The sequence below is a fragment of the Kwoniella shivajii genome, chromosome 3, assembly GCF_035658355.1.
Source record: "Kwoniella shivajii chromosome 3, complete sequence".
Taxonomy (NCBI): Eukaryota; Fungi; Basidiomycota; class Tremellomycetes; order Tremellales; family Cryptococcaceae; genus Kwoniella; species Kwoniella shivajii.
In genome coordinates, this window is record NC_085910.1 from 2,089,282 (window position 1) to 2,107,510 (window position 18,229).

The window sequence follows — 18,229 nt, forward strand, 5'->3', positions numbered from 1 at the left end:
TGTCAAGATATTTGTGTACACATCGCTTTGGCAGCGAAGAAACTAGTGGATAGAACATCTCATCGTACGGCCACCGGACAACAGAAATCATCCTCAGATTTCAAGCGATCAAGGAATTGACACTGAAATACTGAACATCATTATAGTCCAGATCACATTGAATCTCCGGACAAACCCACTGGAAGATAGAGAGATCGAGGTGATAGGAAAGAAAGTGGTGAAAGATGTCATGTCCATCCACGAATTCAAATATAACTGTGGGTCGCGATTGCTCTTCCGCCATAAGAACATCCTGCCTGAGATCTGGCATATCGTAGTAATATCAGTGAATGCATGAATCCTGACTTGTACTAATTGTACCGTTTTGTTTATCCACAGGATACGAGCGAAGATGTATTTTTCAGTCCTGTAAGTCTGCCGCAGTAACACCGTTCATCGAATAGCTCAGCTGATGATGCCATGAAATGAATCCGTAGGATGGAATACATTGGGATGCACATCGAATAGGGTAAGCTCATACCACACATCAATTCGGCTATGATCATCCCAACGAGCGGAGGAACCCAATGAATCGCGAAGCTGATAGAGAGTAATTGTAGTTGGGCAGTCGCAGGAGGGTGTGCTGCGCTCGTAAGTCTTCTCCCACGAAGACATTCTCGTTCTTCCTTTCATGATATTGCGCGATTTTTGTGCTGATATTCGTATGGTATATAGACAACACTGATAACGCTATTCAATTTGACAATGCACGCAATTCGATATCAACATCCTCCAGCCCAAAGACAAGTAATGCGAGTCCTGTTGATGCCTGCTGTGTGAGTTACGAACTAGTCACATCACAGATCTTGGGACCGATCTGATATCGCTGACCGTATTGGATTGGAGCTGACGAATTCAATCCTATTGTCTCATTCAATAGATACTCGATCGTCTCATTCTTCTCATATAGATATTACAGAGAATATGAATATTACATATTAGCAGAGGTATGTTCAAGTTCAACTATCAAACCTCCTTTCAACTCCTCTTCGAACACTGCCATACGGCGTGGAAAATCTTAAAGATGGACAGCTGATGATATCATCCTCATAACAGACAGCATACGAAGCTATAACGCTATCTGCTTTCTTGATGCTGTTGATGGAATTGGTAACAATGGGTACAACAGATCAAGATATCAAAACAGCTTTAGCCGAGAAAGATAAAAAGAAATTTCCGTGAGTAAACACATACGTCCAATTGCTTTAGAATATACCATTGTAAGGACTCAGAGCTGATTCATTGTGCTCTGTCCTCAGATTTCCAGTAAGTCATCCTGGTCGCACATTCAAACGGGGGTCTAACTTTGTGGACTAACGGAGAGAGCTTCGGTTTAGTTCAATTTCTGGCGATTTCGAGCATCAAAGCCGTATTTCTGGCATGCACTAAGTTTTAGTGTGATGCAATATGTCATTCTTAGACCTTTGATCTCAGTAATCGGAATTATATGCTTGTATTACGGAGTTGTAAGTCCAAGATTAAATTCCTTTTCTCGCAGCTATTTTTCCACAGTTGGGAGAGCAAGGATTGCGCAGCTTACAGGTATGTTTTTGACGGATGGTAGCTCTGTCCAGATGAATATTCAATTCATTATGCGGAAGTATATCTTGATGCAGTAGATTTCGTTTCAATCTCGATTGCCCTTTATGGACTGATCATCTTTTACGTCTTATGTAAAGGTGAATTAAAAGGCCGTAAACCACTTAGCAAGGTCAGTTGTTTTCTAGCGTCGATTAGTGTCCGGCCTGCCCGGAGAGATAGATTACTAAAGAGGATATATGACTAACTGGCTCGATCGGTTTGTAGTTCTTGGCTATCAAGTTGATTGTCTTCTTTACATTCTACCAAAGTATGTTTTCCCCCTTCCTGTATGTCAATTGAAGTATTCATTACTGATCGATCCACGATTTCAGGCTTCCTGTTCTCCATCTTACAGAGTCACGGTGTTATCAAAGGTACGGCTTTGTGGACAGCTACAAATGTCTCGGATGGTCTATCGGCCTTGTGTACATGTGTAGAAATGGTTTTCTTTAGTATCTATATGGGTTGGGCATATAATTGGACTGATTAGTGAGTCATCTATCCCTTGATGAAGAATAACCTGTTGACACTTCACTCTAGCACCGACCCATTGAAAAATCCCTATCAACGTAAAACAGGATTCAAAACTTATTGTCAAGCGATCTGGGATACAATCAATCTATTAGACTTTTGTGTGGAAATCTATTTGGCTTGTAAATTCTTTGTTGATTTCATCAGAGGTAAACCTGGTACTCATTCTTCTACCAAAATACAAAGGACGTGAGTAACTTCGTTCCTTTTAGAATCTTTGCAGAAAATGCTGATCAATTTAGCCGTTGCTGGTCGCTTGAACAGATTCATGCCTGGGATGGTCGACGAGAATGATGGAGATAGACCACAAGAACTATCGAATCTGAAGACTGGTCATGCAGCTTTTTCAAATGGAACTCAAAATGGTGGTAGTGGAATAGGGCATGGAATTGGACAAGATAATTTCACTTCACCACCTAAACCAATAAGATCGACAAGTGGAAGTTTTAGTCATTCGTTGAGATCACCTGATTCATATCAGAGACTACAAGAAGGTCAATCAACATCGACAAATACAAATATGGTTGTAAATACGAATAGAAGGAAAGGGTCGACTGGTCCTGGTCAACCTGATGGCAATTACCAATATAATTCGCAAGATGGATCTTATAGTTCACCATTAAGATCATCAGGTATCGAAAGTTATCAAACAGCTAATACGCGTTCTCCTGGAACTGGAAATGGGAATCAAGGGAATATTGCTAGTCCGCACAGTTACCAATCGAATACAACGAGTGAATATGGTACACCAAGAGGCGGTGAATCTTTTCCTCAAGCCCAACCAACAGGCTCAAGGACAAATTCATCATCTGGACAAATGACACAATGGCCAACGCCTAACTCTCATACTGTGCCAGCATCGACTTATGGAGTAAATGAATTGGGTCAAACACAGAACAATGGCTTGAATACGCGTTCACAGAATGGTTGGAGTGATCATGCTTTGTCACAATCTAGGAGAGGATATGGTCAATCCCATAATCAAATACGAAGGGAGGATCAAGACGCGGAACAAGAACAACAACAACATCAACAACAAGGTATACCAGGTAATCCGAGATTATATTAAGGGTCTAAATGTTCACTTTTATAGATAACATAGATAGGTTTCAACGGAGTCAGGAGATAAAGCGAGGAAATGATGAGATAGGAAATATCACACTGCAGTCTTTTATGCAATCACGATTAAAGATTCGTCGTTCATGCTCGAGGTTCTTTGTTTTAGGGAAGCAATGCAATCCGGCCTACTCTACCATTTGATATTTTCGCAGCTTATACTACTGGGCAAGGATCTTCTGGGAAATTGATATTCTGCACGTGATATTCGATGTTACACGAAGATAGTAAAAATACATGAGATTGGATATACAGTTTCCTTCTATGGACAACATATACGGACTATGTATTTATGACGATTATGGCTACTATTAGTTGTTACCCTCGTTCTTAGCTTCGTCGAAACAGATACAAATAGCTGCTATCAAAGCCAGATCGACTCCTGGGGCTACAGTGACGTAGTACTATATGCGCACCAAGTATCAGCTCAACTCATTGTCTGATTAAAGTGGAAAGTAGGTTCGTATCCTTAGTATCATGTTTGTGCGATGTCACATTTGGAAGATACTGGTAGGCATAAGTGGTAATGATGAGCACGACTTACAGTTTGTTGATCACCAAATATCTGTCTTGCATTGAATAGTTCTCTGGAAATCTGAGCTACCACCGGACCGTTTTCTATTGAGATATCGGCTGATCCACCCCAGAAATCACCTTTGAGGACTAGTGTTATAGTTTGTGATGTGGCCGGGTTGACGAACGTAGCTTCCATTTTGGAACCAACTGTACGTTTGGGGAGAACGAGGACAGGGAAGAAGGAAGGAACGAAGACAAGCAGGGGGCAAGGAGAACAAGGATCGAGGGAGGGGGACAGGTGAGAAGAAGATAGAAAGAAAATTACATTCGTCAATACATCTGTTTCTCTGCATCCAGTCACGCCGGTACTTTAAAGCACTTACGACTCATCCTCTTTCTGATTCTGAATAATTCCCTTTCATCCTGAGTTTCACCTACGAAAGTTTTATGGATTGACAAGAGCTTGTTCCTCAATCCGAAGAGGAATTGGCCATTCGCATCGTTTATGACTATACCAAACGAGGGAAGAGGTATCAGCCAAACGTACTGGGGGACTTAGTATCGCACCTCTAGTATCTCCTCCAGATTGGAAGGATAGACGGATTTTGGAGGAACCTCCTCACCTTTACGGTCCCTGAATGACATTGATTGTCCATGACATCTCACTACAGTATGACCATTTGTGTCTTTCACCGAGAAGTCGTCCTGAACACAGCACAACCAGCACAGGACGATACGTTAGCTGCTGCGATCAGTCAGCGGGGCAGCTCAGGCACTCACCCCACTCCAGCTGAATACTTTCTCCTTCAATACCAAAGTGGTAGGCTGCTGAGCAAAGTAATTGGCGTGTAGTCCCAATGGTGGATTGATAGGATGTAAAGCTGCAGGTGCTGACGAACCGAAGAATCCCATTGTTATTGTTTAGCCGTGATTTGTGTGTTTGTGATTTGTTAAGAGTCAATGAGTATTTGTATGATTATGTTGTTGGAATTGGGAGTGTGATGAATTCTGTGTGTCTCTTTATGTATCTTGTAGATGCGATTCTTGAATGCTGTGCTCCATTGACAGAGATAAGAGAGATAGAGAGGGACAGAGAGGGACAGAGAGAACGATGAGATGGGATGGTAAAGTGCTTAAAAATGCGATGCCAAGGGGAGAACAATAATGATCAATAAATTAATAAAAGATTAGCGCGTATCGATAACACAGCAATTACGGGATAAGGAATTACAATGACGTCATCGTGCATTAAACACATACTCTCGTCCTGGAAGACTACTTACTGTATGTTATGAATATCAGTCTCTGTGTCAGTGTCAGTTCTAGTATGATGCAGCTGTTCCATACACTCTGCAAGCCTTGGGATGTACTATAGTCCAGGACTTGGGGTGGACAGCCCATTACATCCATGCCAACATCGTCCATGTTACATGCCCCCAGCGAAACCACTTGCCGCCTTCCACCGTTTCCGAAGTACATGTGCACTCGCTTTGGGCTTTCTGTCTCTCGTAAAGATCCCCTTCCTATTGCCATCGACTCTGAATATACCAGTTGTAGTGGAGAAGTCGGCAAAATTCCAGACTTGCTCGCCAATCATCGCATTGATACGGTCAAAAACGCGATGGTACATCTCGTAGAGTTTGGCTTGGTATTCCTCAGACCACACCTGATCGTGGACGGAATGAAGACCTGCGACGGTGTCCGCGCCATACTCTAGCATCAATATGGGTTTGTGGAATTTTTCCTGTCACCGGTACAATTCTGTCTCCAGATGTACTTCGGCAGCCTCAAGATCACCGGTGTCCTCGTACCACCCGTAGTATCTGTTCAGGCTGATGATGTCGAAGAGATCGCCAATCGTTTCCTTTTCTGGAGGAACCATGCCGAGATTGGTGAATGTGACTGGACGGGTAGGATCAAGCTGGTGGGTGAGTTCCGCCAGAGGTTGAAAGTATGCCCTCGCTCCAGATTCTCCAGAGTCAGGCTCATTGGCTATACACCACATGACGACAGAGGGATGATTCTTATCACGTTGAACTAGCTCGCGGATCGCCTGTTTATGTGAGGCCTGTGTCCGATCGCTCGCGTAGTCGTCGCAAAATGTAATCTTGCCGCCGGAACCGAAGAGGCCTCCTCCGATATTGAGATTCAGTCCTACAGCAGCGGTCTCATCAATCACAACCCAGCCGTGTCTATCTGCGTAGTCCATAACTTCTTCGTCGTAAGGGTAATGTGACGTTCGAAAAGAGTTTGCTCCGGACCACTTCATCAACTCGAAATCGTGCACCATCCAAGCGTTATCGTGTCCTTTCCCTTTGACGGGAGTATCTTCGTGTCGGCCATATCCGCGGAAGTAGAACGGCTTGTTGTTGATGAGGAATTGCAATCCCTCAATGCGAATAGTCCTTATCCCAACAGCAAGAGTGTATTGGTCGACTACGGAAGAGTCTTTAAATAGTCGAACACGCAGTGTGTATAGATATGCGGCACCGGGCTGCCACAGATGTACATCTTCCACATACAGAGTGCCCGAGGGTGTTCCGGTGGAGGTTGCGACAACGTTTCCTTCCCTGTCGATCAGTTCAATCTGCTCTTTGTCTGCGGATCCCCTCAATACTACATCATATCTAACTAATCCTGTTGTGCCTTTCACATCCGTCACCACAGTGATGTCTTCCACTCGAATTACTGGAACTGAGCATAGAGAGACAGATCGAGCAAGTCCAGCATAATTGAAAAAGTCATGAAGGATCTTCTGCTTGACCTTGCCAGTATCGGACTGGATGACTGTACCTGGTGGGATGGTATCATGTGTTAAAATATTATTCACGGCAACTGTGATTCTAACTTCCACTCCCGGTTTAGCATGGAGATCGGCCTCGAAGGGAGTGTATCCGCCGACATGAGTAGCGATGAGTTGATCGTCCGCGTAGACCTCGGCTTCGTGAGTGGCCGCTTCAAATCTCAAGAAAACGCGCTGATCTTTGTCCCAGCCCTTGGGTATGGTGATTGTTCGCTGATACCAGACTCTACCAACGTGGTCGCGGAGTGATGGCTCAAAGAACACGTCGTTGTATGAAGCAGGAACAGGACATTCCTTGGCTCCGGGGAGACTAACAGCCCATGGAGACGATAAGTCCGGGGAGTCTACCGCGAAGCGCCATAGCCCATCAAGCGATTTAACCTGGCGAGTACAGTTGTCGATTGGCTTTAGCATGTTGACATGGACTCAGAACAAGAAAGGTCATTTACAGACTGACGAAGCTGATAATCACAAGTCGGCGTTACGAATTTATGTGAAGATAGAACAAACCGGTCGACCCGGTCCGGTTGGACCAAGTCAGGTGATGTCGCTAAAATGGTGAAGGGCAGCTTTGTACTGAGAATATGGGAAATCTTCTCGTCTTCCTGCTCTATGCTCTGCCACGAGTGTATCTCTGTTTGACCATATAGCTGATCAACGGGTCAATGTCCTATGCTTAGAGCCCATGCATGCAGACATATCGATTCAATGCCACAAACTTTTAGCTAGAATGCCGGTCTATAATGCAAAGTCTTCGCCCTATTTCTCGCTGCTCCTCTTGGAGTCTTCAGTCAAGATGTCGTTCAGCTTGGTTCGTTGCTGGCAGTTCTCTAATGCATGTATTACGGCCTGTCAGTGGTGGCTTCACATTGTGACTACGCTAGAACTGACCAAAGGAGAAACTTTTCGCTAACGCTTCTAACTCATCGAAGTCGAGATCTTTGAAGTACTCGCCGAACTCGTGACACAGCTCTTCCTATATGAATTGTTAGCGGCAATCAGTTATAGCTACAATAATACTCACAGAAAGGAGGATATTTCGAACGACTCGTCCAATGTGAGTTGCAGGCTTCCAGGTTTGAGGATATCGTGTCTTTAACGAGGGCACAGCGTTGAGGAACCACTTTTCCAAGGGATCAAATACCTCGCGGACAGGTATATCGTCACACCCCCACTCGTCGGCGGCCAGTTGCTACAAAACGTATCAGCAACGAAGGCTCGGTCATATGGACTAACCTTTTTCTTCGCTAGGAACGGTTTGAGTCGTTGCATGTACGGTGTGTCCTCGTTGACATAAACCATACCCTGGAATCCGATGTCTGGAATCTCTCAGCTCCATCCCTCAGTCAAATACTAACTCACCCTTGTATAGCCAGATTGACCAACTCGCTTTGCTCTTGGCGTAGATGTCGAGTTGGCACTCCAGGACATTATACCGCATTTCGTTGATCTCTTGCCAATTAAACATACCGTCTGCAGCGCTTTGGTATACTGGACCAAATTCGCCGTTCCAGATGGGGCTCTGCGACTCGCTTTAGCGACAGGTTAACTCAGGGACTGTACTCACTTTATGTTTCTTCATGTACTCGACTTTCCGATTGAACGATTTCTCATGCCACGCGACTTGTTCTGCCGATCCCTGGGATGGGATATGAGCCATTATTATCCGCTGAGTCATAAGTAGAATAACATACAGTAAAGTCCGCTGGAGGATTTGGGAATCCGTACCTGAGTAAGCGTCAGCATGGGCTCACTACGACTGACGAATCGACATACCTCGAATAATCGTGACAAGCGTAAACAGAATTAGGCAAAGGCTCCCCGAAATGGCTAAAGTCTGCGCCAAATGTACTGAAGATGAAATCAGTGCATGTCTACATGTTTCGTGGTTGTTCTGAAAGACTCACTTGCCGTCGAGAAAGAGGATGTGGAAAGGGTCGATCTGTCTGATAACTTTCTCGATTCTGGCGTAAAAATCCAATAGTCGGGTGTGTTCCGCATCGGTCGGTTCATTGAGTGGATTGTACCCGGCAACCCAAGTGTTATCCTTGTAATGCTACGGGAATATCAGGATCTTGAGACAGATGATCAAGCATCTCAACTTACACGAGCAAGATTCTCCCATATGAGGACTGTGCGATCCTGGAAATCCTTGTGCTCCCAAACTGTTACAATCAGTATTGTGGGTGGAACAAATCTGCTTTTGACCTACAGAGTGCCTGATGATTTCCAGCATCCGCGTGCCAATCAATATTCTGACCTCCGGGTGCCGCATGGAGGTCGATTACGGTGTAAATACCGTATTTGGCGCACTACTTCTCAATCAGCCAAGGATGAGGACATCACATGATTTACGAACCAAATCTATAACCCTGTCAAGGTGCTTCAAACCCTCTTTCTTGAACACGCGCGGGTTCATGTCGTCCTCGAAATGGCGGTAGTTGACCTTTGACATACCGTGAGTTTGCGATCTCAGGAATGGTTAGACATACCGGCAAGCGAATGCAGTTCAAACCGAGGGACGCAAAGAACTTGGCATCGTCTTCTCCGAAGAAGTATTCCAGAAACTGTAGAGATATTTTAGTCCACGAACTTATATGTCCACGAAGATACTCACTTTGTCGAAGAAGAAATCGTACTTTTCCTGTCCTACTGCTTTCTTGATCGCTGCTCTAGCCTGGAACTCGTGTCCAGGGTAGCCGGTAATGAAGTTTTCCATGTTCACTGAATGTCAGCCTCCATACTGTATCTATTTGTACTCACTCCATCCTCCCAAGCCAGCTCCTGTGAGTAAAGTCAGCGAAGACCAGCGATATCTCAGCTCATCTCACCTTTGAGTAGTATTGGCTTCCCATGCAGGATTATATCCTCGCCTTTGACTACGAGATAGTTGTTTTGAGCTGATTCGTCCATATTGATGCCAGAGAATGCAATTTGTTCTCGCTGATGTTACGAAGGAACGGGATTTGACTTGAAATACCTCATTGATATGATGTAGCAGCACAAGAGATTAGATGTTACAGTGACAGTACCCATTTTGCCGTGATGATCTCGGGGTAAACAGCGGGGCAATGTCTGAATCCTCCGAGCTGATGATCACATGTCCAGTATTGGCGGTTGTGTGCTAAGCGGAAACGTTTCGATCGTGAATGCTTCGATACAGTAGGCTATCTGGGGAGAAACGGCGAATTTGTTCGGCATATCAGCCTACATGGTGTTCACATGTTCACAAGTTGGGGAAAACGCCATCCCACCCTATGGGCCCCGGCATTTGGAGGGGTCCTAAGTCATCCAAATTGGGTTAGCGTTTCCCGCGGATGATTTACTGAAAATAGAGCAAGGCCACATGTACACGGGCGATAGTCGGAGGATTGTCCATAAAATCACTTCACGGTGATTTTGTCGCTTACTTTTCCACTGGCATCCTGTATGTATGCGGGGTTGATTTCAGAATATAAGTAGGAGCTCCACGGAGTGCTTTTACTTGAATCAACTCTCTGTTGCCAAATAAATCCTTGAAATAAGCAACTCTCACAAACAGGATCTGATCCGTCAGCGACATATTGATACAAGATGGAACACGCCGTTCACGAACCCAACGCCAGCAACGATGAGCTGGAGCAAATCATGAAAGACCGTGACACACGGTGGTATCGGGGACATCTAGGTAAACTTAACTTGATATGTGCTCTCTGCATCATCACCTCGATGAACAATGGTTACGACGGTTCGATGATGAACGGTCTCCAGTAAGTTGCAAAAGCAGCTTTAAGGTATAATTACTAACACTGTTTAGATCGCTTGATACCTGGAAAGGGTACTTTGGAACCCCAACTGGTTCTACACTAGGTATTTTTAACGCGATTCAGTCCATCGGCGGTATCGCCGGCCTGCCTTTCGCTCCGTACCTTAATGACCGATTTGGTCGTCGATGGACCATTTTTCTCGGCGCATGCAGTAAGTTCAATTATTATTCTTTTTCGAGTATATAACTGATGATATCGCAGTCCAGATGATAGGTGTCGCCCTCCAGACAGCTGCACAGTCCGTTGGCATGTTCATTGGATGTCGATTCCTCATCGGCTTTGGACTCGCTTTTTCTTGTCTTTCTGCCCCCACTTTGCTCACAGAGTTGGCTTTTCCGACCCACCGTGGACCAATCACTTCTCTTTACAACTCTACGTGGTATTTAGGCTCTATTGTAGCTGCCTGGACGACGTATGGCACGTTCCGTATCAACAACACTTGGGGCTGGCGTATCCCATCGCTTTTACAAGGCCTCCCTTCGGCGATTCAGATCGCTTTAATTTTTTTTATCCCCGAATCTCCAAGGTGGCTCGTCGATCATGGCAGAGACGAACAGGCTATCAAGGTCCTCACAAAGTATCACTGCGGCGGCAACTCGGACGACCCCTTGGTTGCTTTTGAATACAACGAGATCCGAGAGGCTCTCCGTTTGGAAAAAGCGGCCAATAAATCATCAACATATCTTTCCCTCTTCCGTACCCCAGGAAACCGTAGACGAATGAGAGTTATCATTGCTATCGCCTTCTTCTCCCAATGGTCAGGAAATGGTATCGTATCATACTATCTAAACCTGGCTTTGAATGGTATCGGAATTCGATCGGCCGGCCAGCAAACCCTCATCAATGGTATCCTTCAAGTTTGGAATTTGGGTACTGCCTACCTCGGTGCATTGGTGGTAGACAAAGCCGGAAGACGGCCTCTTTGGCTCATATCCGTTGGTGGTATGATCGCAAGTTACACTCTCTGGACCATCTGTAACGGAATCTACGCCAAGTCTGCTACCAACCTTGATGCCGACGGAAACCCTATCAACGCTAATCTTGCTGCCGGTCATGGTGTTCTTGCCGCAATCTTCCTGTACTACGCTTCCTACAATTTGGCTATGTCTCCGCTTCTCGTGTCCTACACTGTTGAGATGTAAGTTGAGCTCTTGCCAACCCAAACTCATCGAATGCAGCTGACCTCTCTCCCCTTAGCCTTCCTTTCAGGATCCGTTCCAAAGGTCTCATGGTGATGCAAATGAGTGTGAACGCCTCACTTGTCTTCAACCAATACGTGAACCCTATTGCTCTAGATGCTCTTGGTTGGAAACTTTATATCGTATACACCTGCTGGCTTGCTTTCGAGTGAGTGGTTTCGAATCGATCACGGCCTGTGCTGACAGCCAATCATAGATTCGTCTACCTGTGGTTCACTGTTATCGAAACAAAGGGCAAGAACGGTCCTCTACCCCTTGAGGAGATCGCCGCCTTGTTCGATGGCAATGAGGCTAAAGAGGATGTCAAGGCTGCCACTCGAGGCACTGCTGCAGGCCCTCCAATCAATGAGAACCTCGGTGGGGACTACGATGAAAAGGCAATCCACTCAAAAGATACTCCTGTTCACGTAGAAGACCAGACTCCTTCTTTGGGGCACAAGTACTGATATGCACGAAGCAGATGATGGGATAACAGAAAAGTGTATCGTGGATGTGATATGTAGTTTACTGGTGTAGATAGGCTGTGCAATATGACATTCATGGGATGGATGCTGGATGTTGAATGTATTATCTGAATTATCTGAATTAACAATCACTTCCGATGCCTCGCTTGATGTTGCCTCGCAGTGAGCTCCAATTCGGGGCCCGATCTTCTGATCTACGACATCATGACCCCATCTGATCGACCAGAAATGATAGAAATAATGCCACCTTAGTACAAACAATGTTCTCCTAGCACATTCTGTAGTAGTAGATACTCTGGTCATAAGAGAATTCGTCTTATCCTTTTACGCCTACTGGTTGCGATCTGCCACCATGAATCCGCTCGATTGTCGACACACGTGGTGTAACTGTGTCAGGCACCGATTTCCCCCATTGGATCGGCTAAATTGTCTCACATTATCCGGAGCCTTTGCATTCTACCGAGCAGCATCTTTTCAACATCGCCGTGCTATATGTATTCTATCTCAATAGGGTGACTGAACAGTATGGTAGTAGCACCGACAATGTCCCAATCTCCCAGGACCTCAAAGACCTGTGATCAATGCAGGACACGTAAGGTGAGTGGCGAAACGACCGTATTTGTACCGAATACTATCATCTTTCGGATCTGCGCTAGGAGCTAAACAAAACTCCCCGTCATAGATCAAATGCGTTGGTAGTGATCGCGATCAATCCAATTCGTGTGAAGGGTGTAGTAAAATTTCAATAGAATGCACGTATGGATACGTCAAAAAAAAGCCAGGGCGTAAAAACATGTAAGATTCTTTCCAACCTAGTTGCATCGTATGGTTGGGTTGATGGTCGAAACAGACTCGCGCTCGCTGCGTCCGCTCGTAGGCAGATCGAGCAAAGTAATTCTGGTCACAATGGAGCTGGCTCATCTCGTCTCTCGCCCAAGTCAGACTCTCCAAACCCCCAATCAAGTCAAAGTTTCTCCCCTACCGACGGGTCACATTTGAGCATCTCCACCCTGCATGAACCCATATCTGTGGATACGTTTCCCTCTCAGGTGCTATCTTCCGTCATTCCCCAGACCCAGTCAATCTCGTCTTTCGCTTTCTCGTCCAATATGAAAGAGCTCACCGACACGAGTATGAATTGGCTCGACTCGCTGCTAGATGACACCAGCTTTCCCCCGATACCATCGATCGCTGAGCTTAGGTCAGATCTGTCGGGTACGACCGCAAACGCATCAGAGGGTCAGATGGCTTTCTTCTCTGATCAAGCTCAACTACTATTTCTGGAAAGCCCGGTTGCACTGCAGTCGTACAACAACCCCCCTGGTATGGTGGAAACTACTGTTAACTCGGGTGTGAAAGGTGAACTGCAGCTTGAAGATCTGACCAGCTGGTCGAATATCACACACTTTGTTGCACTGTTCCTGAAATACTTGTATCCTTTATTGCCTTTGGTTCATCGACCAACGTTCTCCGAGCAGCTGGCGATAAGAAGAGATCTCATTGACACGGACTTCAGAGCTCTATTGTTAAGTATCGGTGAGTTTATATATGTAACATCATGTGAGCTTCTCTTACTGAAGTCGTTCAGTGGCATACGTCATCTCCCAGCTTCCGACTAGTCGACTAGTGAACGACCAATTCGATATCGACAGCCTCAAGCGGCTGCAGCGGCGTTGTCATAGGGCATGTAAGGCTCTTCAGCGGACGTATTACGGCCCTACCAGCTCTACGCAGATTTCCACGATCATCTTGTAAGTCCCGGACTTCTTCAAACGGCTTTCCAAAGCTCTACTATCCAGCTGATCTCAATCGGTTCACTCCAGCGATACATTCTATCTTCTCTCCATAGGTCTAGGACATACAGCTGGAGCGAGACTGGGGCAAGCTATACAGCTAGCATACTCTATGGGTCTGCACAGCGATGCCAAGACTGAGTCACTAGGCCTGGATCCTATAGAGATCCAGCTTCGAAGAAGAGTTTTCTGGCAGCTATACGCTAACGACAAGTGAGTTTGAGGCTGAGCTGTACGAGAGACTGAAGCATGATACTTTGATAGAACCAGAGCTATATCGGGCTTACCTATGATGATCAACGACTTCCAAGGCGTGTGCTCAATGCCTGAAGCTGTTGACGACGAGTTCATCACTTCTCAAGGTTCATTCCCGCAGCCAAGCTCCAAACCATCGGCCATAGCAGGGTTTGTAGCGGTATCGAAACTCTTTCGCATCTTGTCCGAGTGCTTCTTTCATCATCGATGTATTATCTCCAATGTGCGAGCTATCGATCCTGCGTGGACGGTCACCGCGGAAGATCGGCTGCATCAGCTCTTGCGGGAAGTGGCCGAAACACCGCCAGAGTCCTCTGGGGATAGCAGTGAAATTGTCAAGAATATGCTCGCCGTGCAACGAGCGAATATTCTGATCACGGCGGCCATATGTAAATTTGCGTTGGTGAGTGTGATTTCGCTTGCTCCCATGTCAGCAGCAGTAACGAATACCGTATATTTCAGTATGATCTACGAACCGCTCTACAGCTGGACAAAGAGCAACTAGCCAAAGAACGAGAGGGTATCGCGAGGGAGATTCATTCTTCGTTGATGAAGTAAGTGGCGTTATGCTCGGCTTATACTGATACTCAAATTAGTATACCTGTCGAAGACTTGGCTTCAAATGGTGAATCAGTGCGCTGTAAGATTTTCCACATTGTATGTGCTTTGTATCTACAAAACCCAGCTAGTGGCTTAGACCAGGACTTGATTCGGGATTGGTATAACATGGTAAGCTATGGTAATAATCCGGGCCATAGAGCAGAAGGCTGATATCAGGATGCTTTTCGTGTTACGTTTCGAAGTTCTCCACTATCAGCTTTGTACAAATGCCACCGGAACCAGCTTTGGACAGTCGCGCAAATTCTCCGCCCCCAACGATGCAGCATCAAAAGTAGGGGTTTCTCTTCATGTTGTGAAGTTATAACTATATGGACCAGCAATGGTGCATCTTGTAACTCATAATTGTTTAGCCGGGAGGACATCATGTAGCGTTACACTTGTTGTCAGCGAGCGGTGGGGCTGCATTGAGCTTTGGCGTATGGATTTGTGCAAGTTCAACGGAATCGGTTCGTTTTTACCGATATGCTGAAGCAGGGTATGCTCGTTTTCGAATCTCGTAATTGTACTTCACATCGATTCATTGCTCAACTATATCGATTATATCAAGAATTTCATCCTACCACACTCCCTTAGACACATCAAGCTGAACTTGGGACAGGCATTCCCATGAAGCTTCTACCATTTTTGCTTTTGAAGCTCAAGTCTTTCCCTTTGAGATGAGCATCGACGGATTCTTCAGAAACAGCATTCATGTCCAGCTTGGCTTGCTGATCACCAGGTAGAAGATCGAAGATCGCTTGAGCGTATGCGGGGGAGATCGCATACTGTTGTACCAGGTACCCATGCTGGACGATGGTGTCCGCGAACTAAAGGGAAACATCAACGCTGATCTTTACCCGTTGTTTCTGGTTTACTTACCTTGAGTAATTTGGCGGTGTTGGAATGTAGGTGTTCTCGCTGAGTATCAGTCATAACTCTAGTGTACAACTCTCGGACCTGATCGTATTCACTAGGCTCGCCTTCATGAGTCCAGTGACTCTCTCTGGAGACAACGTTAGAGGCGGCTTGGAATGGTGCCTCGGCTGCAGAGCGACCGGCAAACGTAGGAGCTCTGGATGCGGGATTCTGAGACTGATAACTGTTTGGGAACTATCGGAATCATTAGTCAAAGACCTAGCCCGGGACATCACTTACATAAGTAGGCTTGTTTGCCGCATCACCATCAATTCTCATAGCACCGAAGAAATTGTCGGGAGAGTGAAACTTGGACAAGACTGTGATAACATGAGAAGGGAATCTATCGTGTGACAAAAAGTTCGATCACTTACATGGACAGTTGACCGGGATCTAAATTCATAACGGTGATTAGTGAGCACCACAAGACACGGTCGTTCACTTACCTGATGGATATTGGCACTTTGTAACCGAGTGTATTGGGCATCACGATAGCTAGGGGAGTATCAAAGAGTGGTCGACGGGGGGGGGTTGGATTGAACTCACAAGAATGCTCGCCAGTTAAGCAAAGTGTCAGGCGAAAGCTCGATACCTGGAACCTGGATGAAAGAGCCTTGTTAATGTCGATCATCATAAGCTAGATGTTCGTACTTACGAGAGACCCAGGAGAGAAGGCCGCTTGCTCCACGTCCCGGTGATAGTCTTCGGGGTTTCTGTTCAACTCGATTTCTCCGACTTCCTGCATCGGGAATTGTCCTGTGCAAAATTGCTTAGCTAGTGCACTCCATTCTGCTCAATGAACATACCTCGCGGCCAGATCTTGGTGACATCAAATGGATCAAAGCTGACCTTAGACGTTTCTTCGGGTGTCATCACCTGAAACACATGTCAGTCTAAGGCGTGGATGGTGAAAGGTTTATACGCGTAACATCCACTAACCTGGATCATCATGGTCCATTTGTAACTCCCACCATTCTTGATTGTTTCGAACAGCTGTCGCTTGGAATAGTCCGGATCAACTCCTTGAGTCATCATGGTTTCGTTGAAGTCCAGCTGTTTAGCTCCGTGTTGGGGACGGAATTGATACTACTTGTCAGCCACATCATATGATAGAAGCTTACCTTGACGTAAACGAATTTCCCTTCCGCATTGACCCATTTGAAGGTGTGACATCTAGTTGTCATTTGAGCAATCAATCTACAATAGTCTTCCACGTTTATACTCACCCATATGCGGAGAAGTGATTACCATCTGGGGTGGCATGATCGGAAAGCAACATCATGCCAGCGTGTTGGGATTCTGGAACGTTGGCCAGAAAATCAAACCAAGCGTCTGGGAAGAAGGTCAGCTTGCAAGCCATCTAGGTTTCTGTCACTAGCATTGTGGTCACCCACTGAAGTCCAATAAGAAGTTTTGTGGATTCCTTTGCTGAGACCTGATGTTGTCCGGTCCTAAGCCAATGTCAGTATTTACGATTGACAAAGTCGACATGGCTCACCTTGGAAAGGGTCTCGAACGAAAAAGACAGGCCAGTTAAGACCGACCATGTCATAGTTCCCCTCCTGAGATTATGATCCAATGTCAGAGCAGAAATCACACAATGGAGAGTGAAACTCACATCGGTATAGAATTTCACAGCGAAACCTCGAGGGTTTCGAGCGGTGTCCGGGTATTCCCTCTGAAAGCCAATAAGCAAATCACGCCACGATCCGCCAATTCTCACTCACTCCATAGGTGACCGTGCTAAGTCTACAAAACAGAGGGGTGGTCTTTCCTACGGTGTTCAAAAAGCTAGCCTTTGTGAGATGGGAGACATCTTTGGTAACGGTGAATTTACCTTAGAGATCATAGAGATCAGTCTTCAATATGTGTGTTTTGACTCACCAAAAGCAGCCCACCCAGCGGGGTGTACGATCCGCTCTTGAATTTTGGATCTGTCAAATGCTTGCTGTTTCTCAAGAAGCAAAGCATCACCTTGATATGGTATCCCACCGATATTTAGAGGATGACCCGAATCAGGTAGCAGTTGTCCAAAGTTGGAAGTGTAGTAAGGAGAATTGTCTTGAGCTTGAGCTTCAGATACAAGACCGGCGATTCTCGATGCGGTAGCTGCGGGACCTTCATTCAGACCAGAGAAGAACTGGGCTCGCTGAAGGGGTCTGGGATCGACACCGGGGATCTTCTCGAGAGTGTCTTGGATGAACGACGCCATGATGATTGAGGTCTTTGGGAGTAGAAAGTGTATAGATGGAAAGGCAGATAAAGTCACGATGCAAGGGTATATATGAGTGAAATCACGATGAACAAGTTCTTAATGTGAATCTTTCGATGACATGTGGGTCGATTTCTAGCCAATACCAGGCGTTGCATTGTATGTTCGATCTGATGTCATTGGATGTCTACGTATTTCTCGCATCATTTGGCATTCATTGATGTCATTTTGTATTAGAATTACGAGTAGAGCACAAAAAGAAAGGCGGGGTGTTTTTGCTGGAATCAGAGCGATCGCATTCGCATTCCGATCTATTTGTGAAGGTCGGGTTCTGGAATAACCGTGTGAATAGCACTGCCGAGGATGTTAGGGTTTTGTCACTCCGCTTATGTCAGACAA

The 18,229-nt window shown here is 45.8% G+C and overlaps 7 protein-coding genes across 7 annotated transcripts; 3 read left to right on the top strand and 4 right to left on the bottom strand.

Moving 5' to 3' along the window:
* Positions 1-224: 224 nt before the first annotated feature.
* Positions 225-3,220, top strand: IL334_002962 (uncharacterized protein; the record flags this gene model as incomplete). The annotated part of the gene is made up of 14 exons (XM_062934700.1): positions 225-257; positions 379-408; positions 477-508; positions 600-630; positions 715-815; positions 920-986; positions 1,096-1,217; positions 1,299-1,305; positions 1,377-1,505; positions 1,604-1,750; positions 1,846-1,888; positions 1,953-2,109; positions 2,161-2,340; positions 2,416-3,220. The coding sequence occupies 14 exons, from the start codon at positions 225-227 to the stop codon at positions 3,218-3,220; spliced, it is 1,884 nt and encodes a 627-aa protein (XP_062790751.1).
* Positions 3,221-3,578: 358 nt separating this feature from the next.
* On the bottom strand, positions 3,579-4,695 carry IL334_002963 (uncharacterized protein; the record flags this gene model as incomplete). Its single annotated transcript, XM_062934701.1, has 5 exons — positions 3,579-3,671; positions 3,812-3,990; positions 4,167-4,292; positions 4,407-4,488; positions 4,564-4,695. The coding sequence occupies 5 exons, from the start codon at positions 4,693-4,695 to the stop codon at positions 3,579-3,581; spliced, it is 612 nt and encodes a 203-aa protein (XP_062790752.1).
* An 835-nt stretch (positions 4,696-5,530) lies between these two features.
* On the bottom strand, positions 5,531-7,000 carry IL334_002964 (uncharacterized protein; the record flags this gene model as incomplete). Its single annotated transcript, XM_062934702.1, has 1 exon — positions 5,531-7,000. One exon carries the CDS (start codon positions 6,998-7,000, stop codon positions 5,531-5,533), a length of 1,470 nt encoding a protein of 489 aa, XP_062790753.1.
* Positions 7,001-7,345: 345 nt separating this feature from the next.
* On the bottom strand, positions 7,346-9,305 carry IL334_002965 (uncharacterized protein; the record flags this gene model as incomplete). The annotated part of the gene is made up of 14 exons (XM_062934703.1): positions 7,346-7,416; positions 7,478-7,562; positions 7,611-7,778; positions 7,823-7,905; positions 7,949-8,108; positions 8,154-8,225; positions 8,281-8,314; positions 8,363-8,437; positions 8,494-8,642; positions 8,693-8,751; positions 8,799-8,898; positions 8,946-9,032; positions 9,079-9,153; positions 9,204-9,305. 14 exons carry the CDS (start codon positions 9,303-9,305, stop codon positions 7,346-7,348), a joined length of 1,320 nt encoding a protein of 439 aa, XP_062790754.1.
* Positions 9,306-10,159: 854 nt separating this feature from the next.
* Positions 10,160-12,037, top strand: IL334_002966 (uncharacterized protein; the record flags this gene model as incomplete). The annotated part of the gene is made up of 5 exons (XM_062934704.1): positions 10,160-10,335; positions 10,383-10,543; positions 10,594-11,530; positions 11,590-11,739; positions 11,788-12,037. 5 exons carry the CDS (start codon positions 10,160-10,162, stop codon positions 12,035-12,037), a joined length of 1,674 nt encoding a protein of 557 aa, XP_062790755.1.
* A 561-nt stretch (positions 12,038-12,598) lies between these two features.
* On the top strand, positions 12,599-14,999 carry IL334_002967 (uncharacterized protein; the record flags this gene model as incomplete). The annotated part of the gene is made up of 9 exons (XM_062934705.1): positions 12,599-12,652; positions 12,738-12,850; positions 12,906-13,591; positions 13,644-13,806; positions 13,879-14,061; positions 14,113-14,506; positions 14,566-14,657; positions 14,700-14,832; positions 14,907-14,999. The coding sequence occupies 9 exons, from the start codon at positions 12,599-12,601 to the stop codon at positions 14,997-14,999; spliced, it is 1,911 nt and encodes a 636-aa protein (XP_062790756.1).
* Positions 15,000-15,302: 303 nt separating this feature from the next.
* IL334_002968 (uncharacterized protein) lies at positions 15,303-17,830 on the bottom strand (the record flags this gene model as incomplete). The annotated part of the gene is made up of 16 exons (XM_062934706.1): positions 15,303-15,530; positions 15,583-15,773; positions 15,855-15,938; positions 15,993-16,011; positions 16,065-16,113; positions 16,165-16,217; positions 16,274-16,374; positions 16,425-16,494; positions 16,558-16,671; positions 16,740-16,791; positions 16,845-16,950; positions 17,013-17,069; positions 17,117-17,180; positions 17,237-17,296; positions 17,346-17,455; positions 17,503-17,830. The coding sequence occupies 16 exons, from the start codon at positions 17,828-17,830 to the stop codon at positions 15,303-15,305; spliced, it is 1,686 nt and encodes a 561-aa protein (XP_062790757.1).
* Between the last annotated feature and the right edge of the window lie 399 nt (positions 17,831-18,229).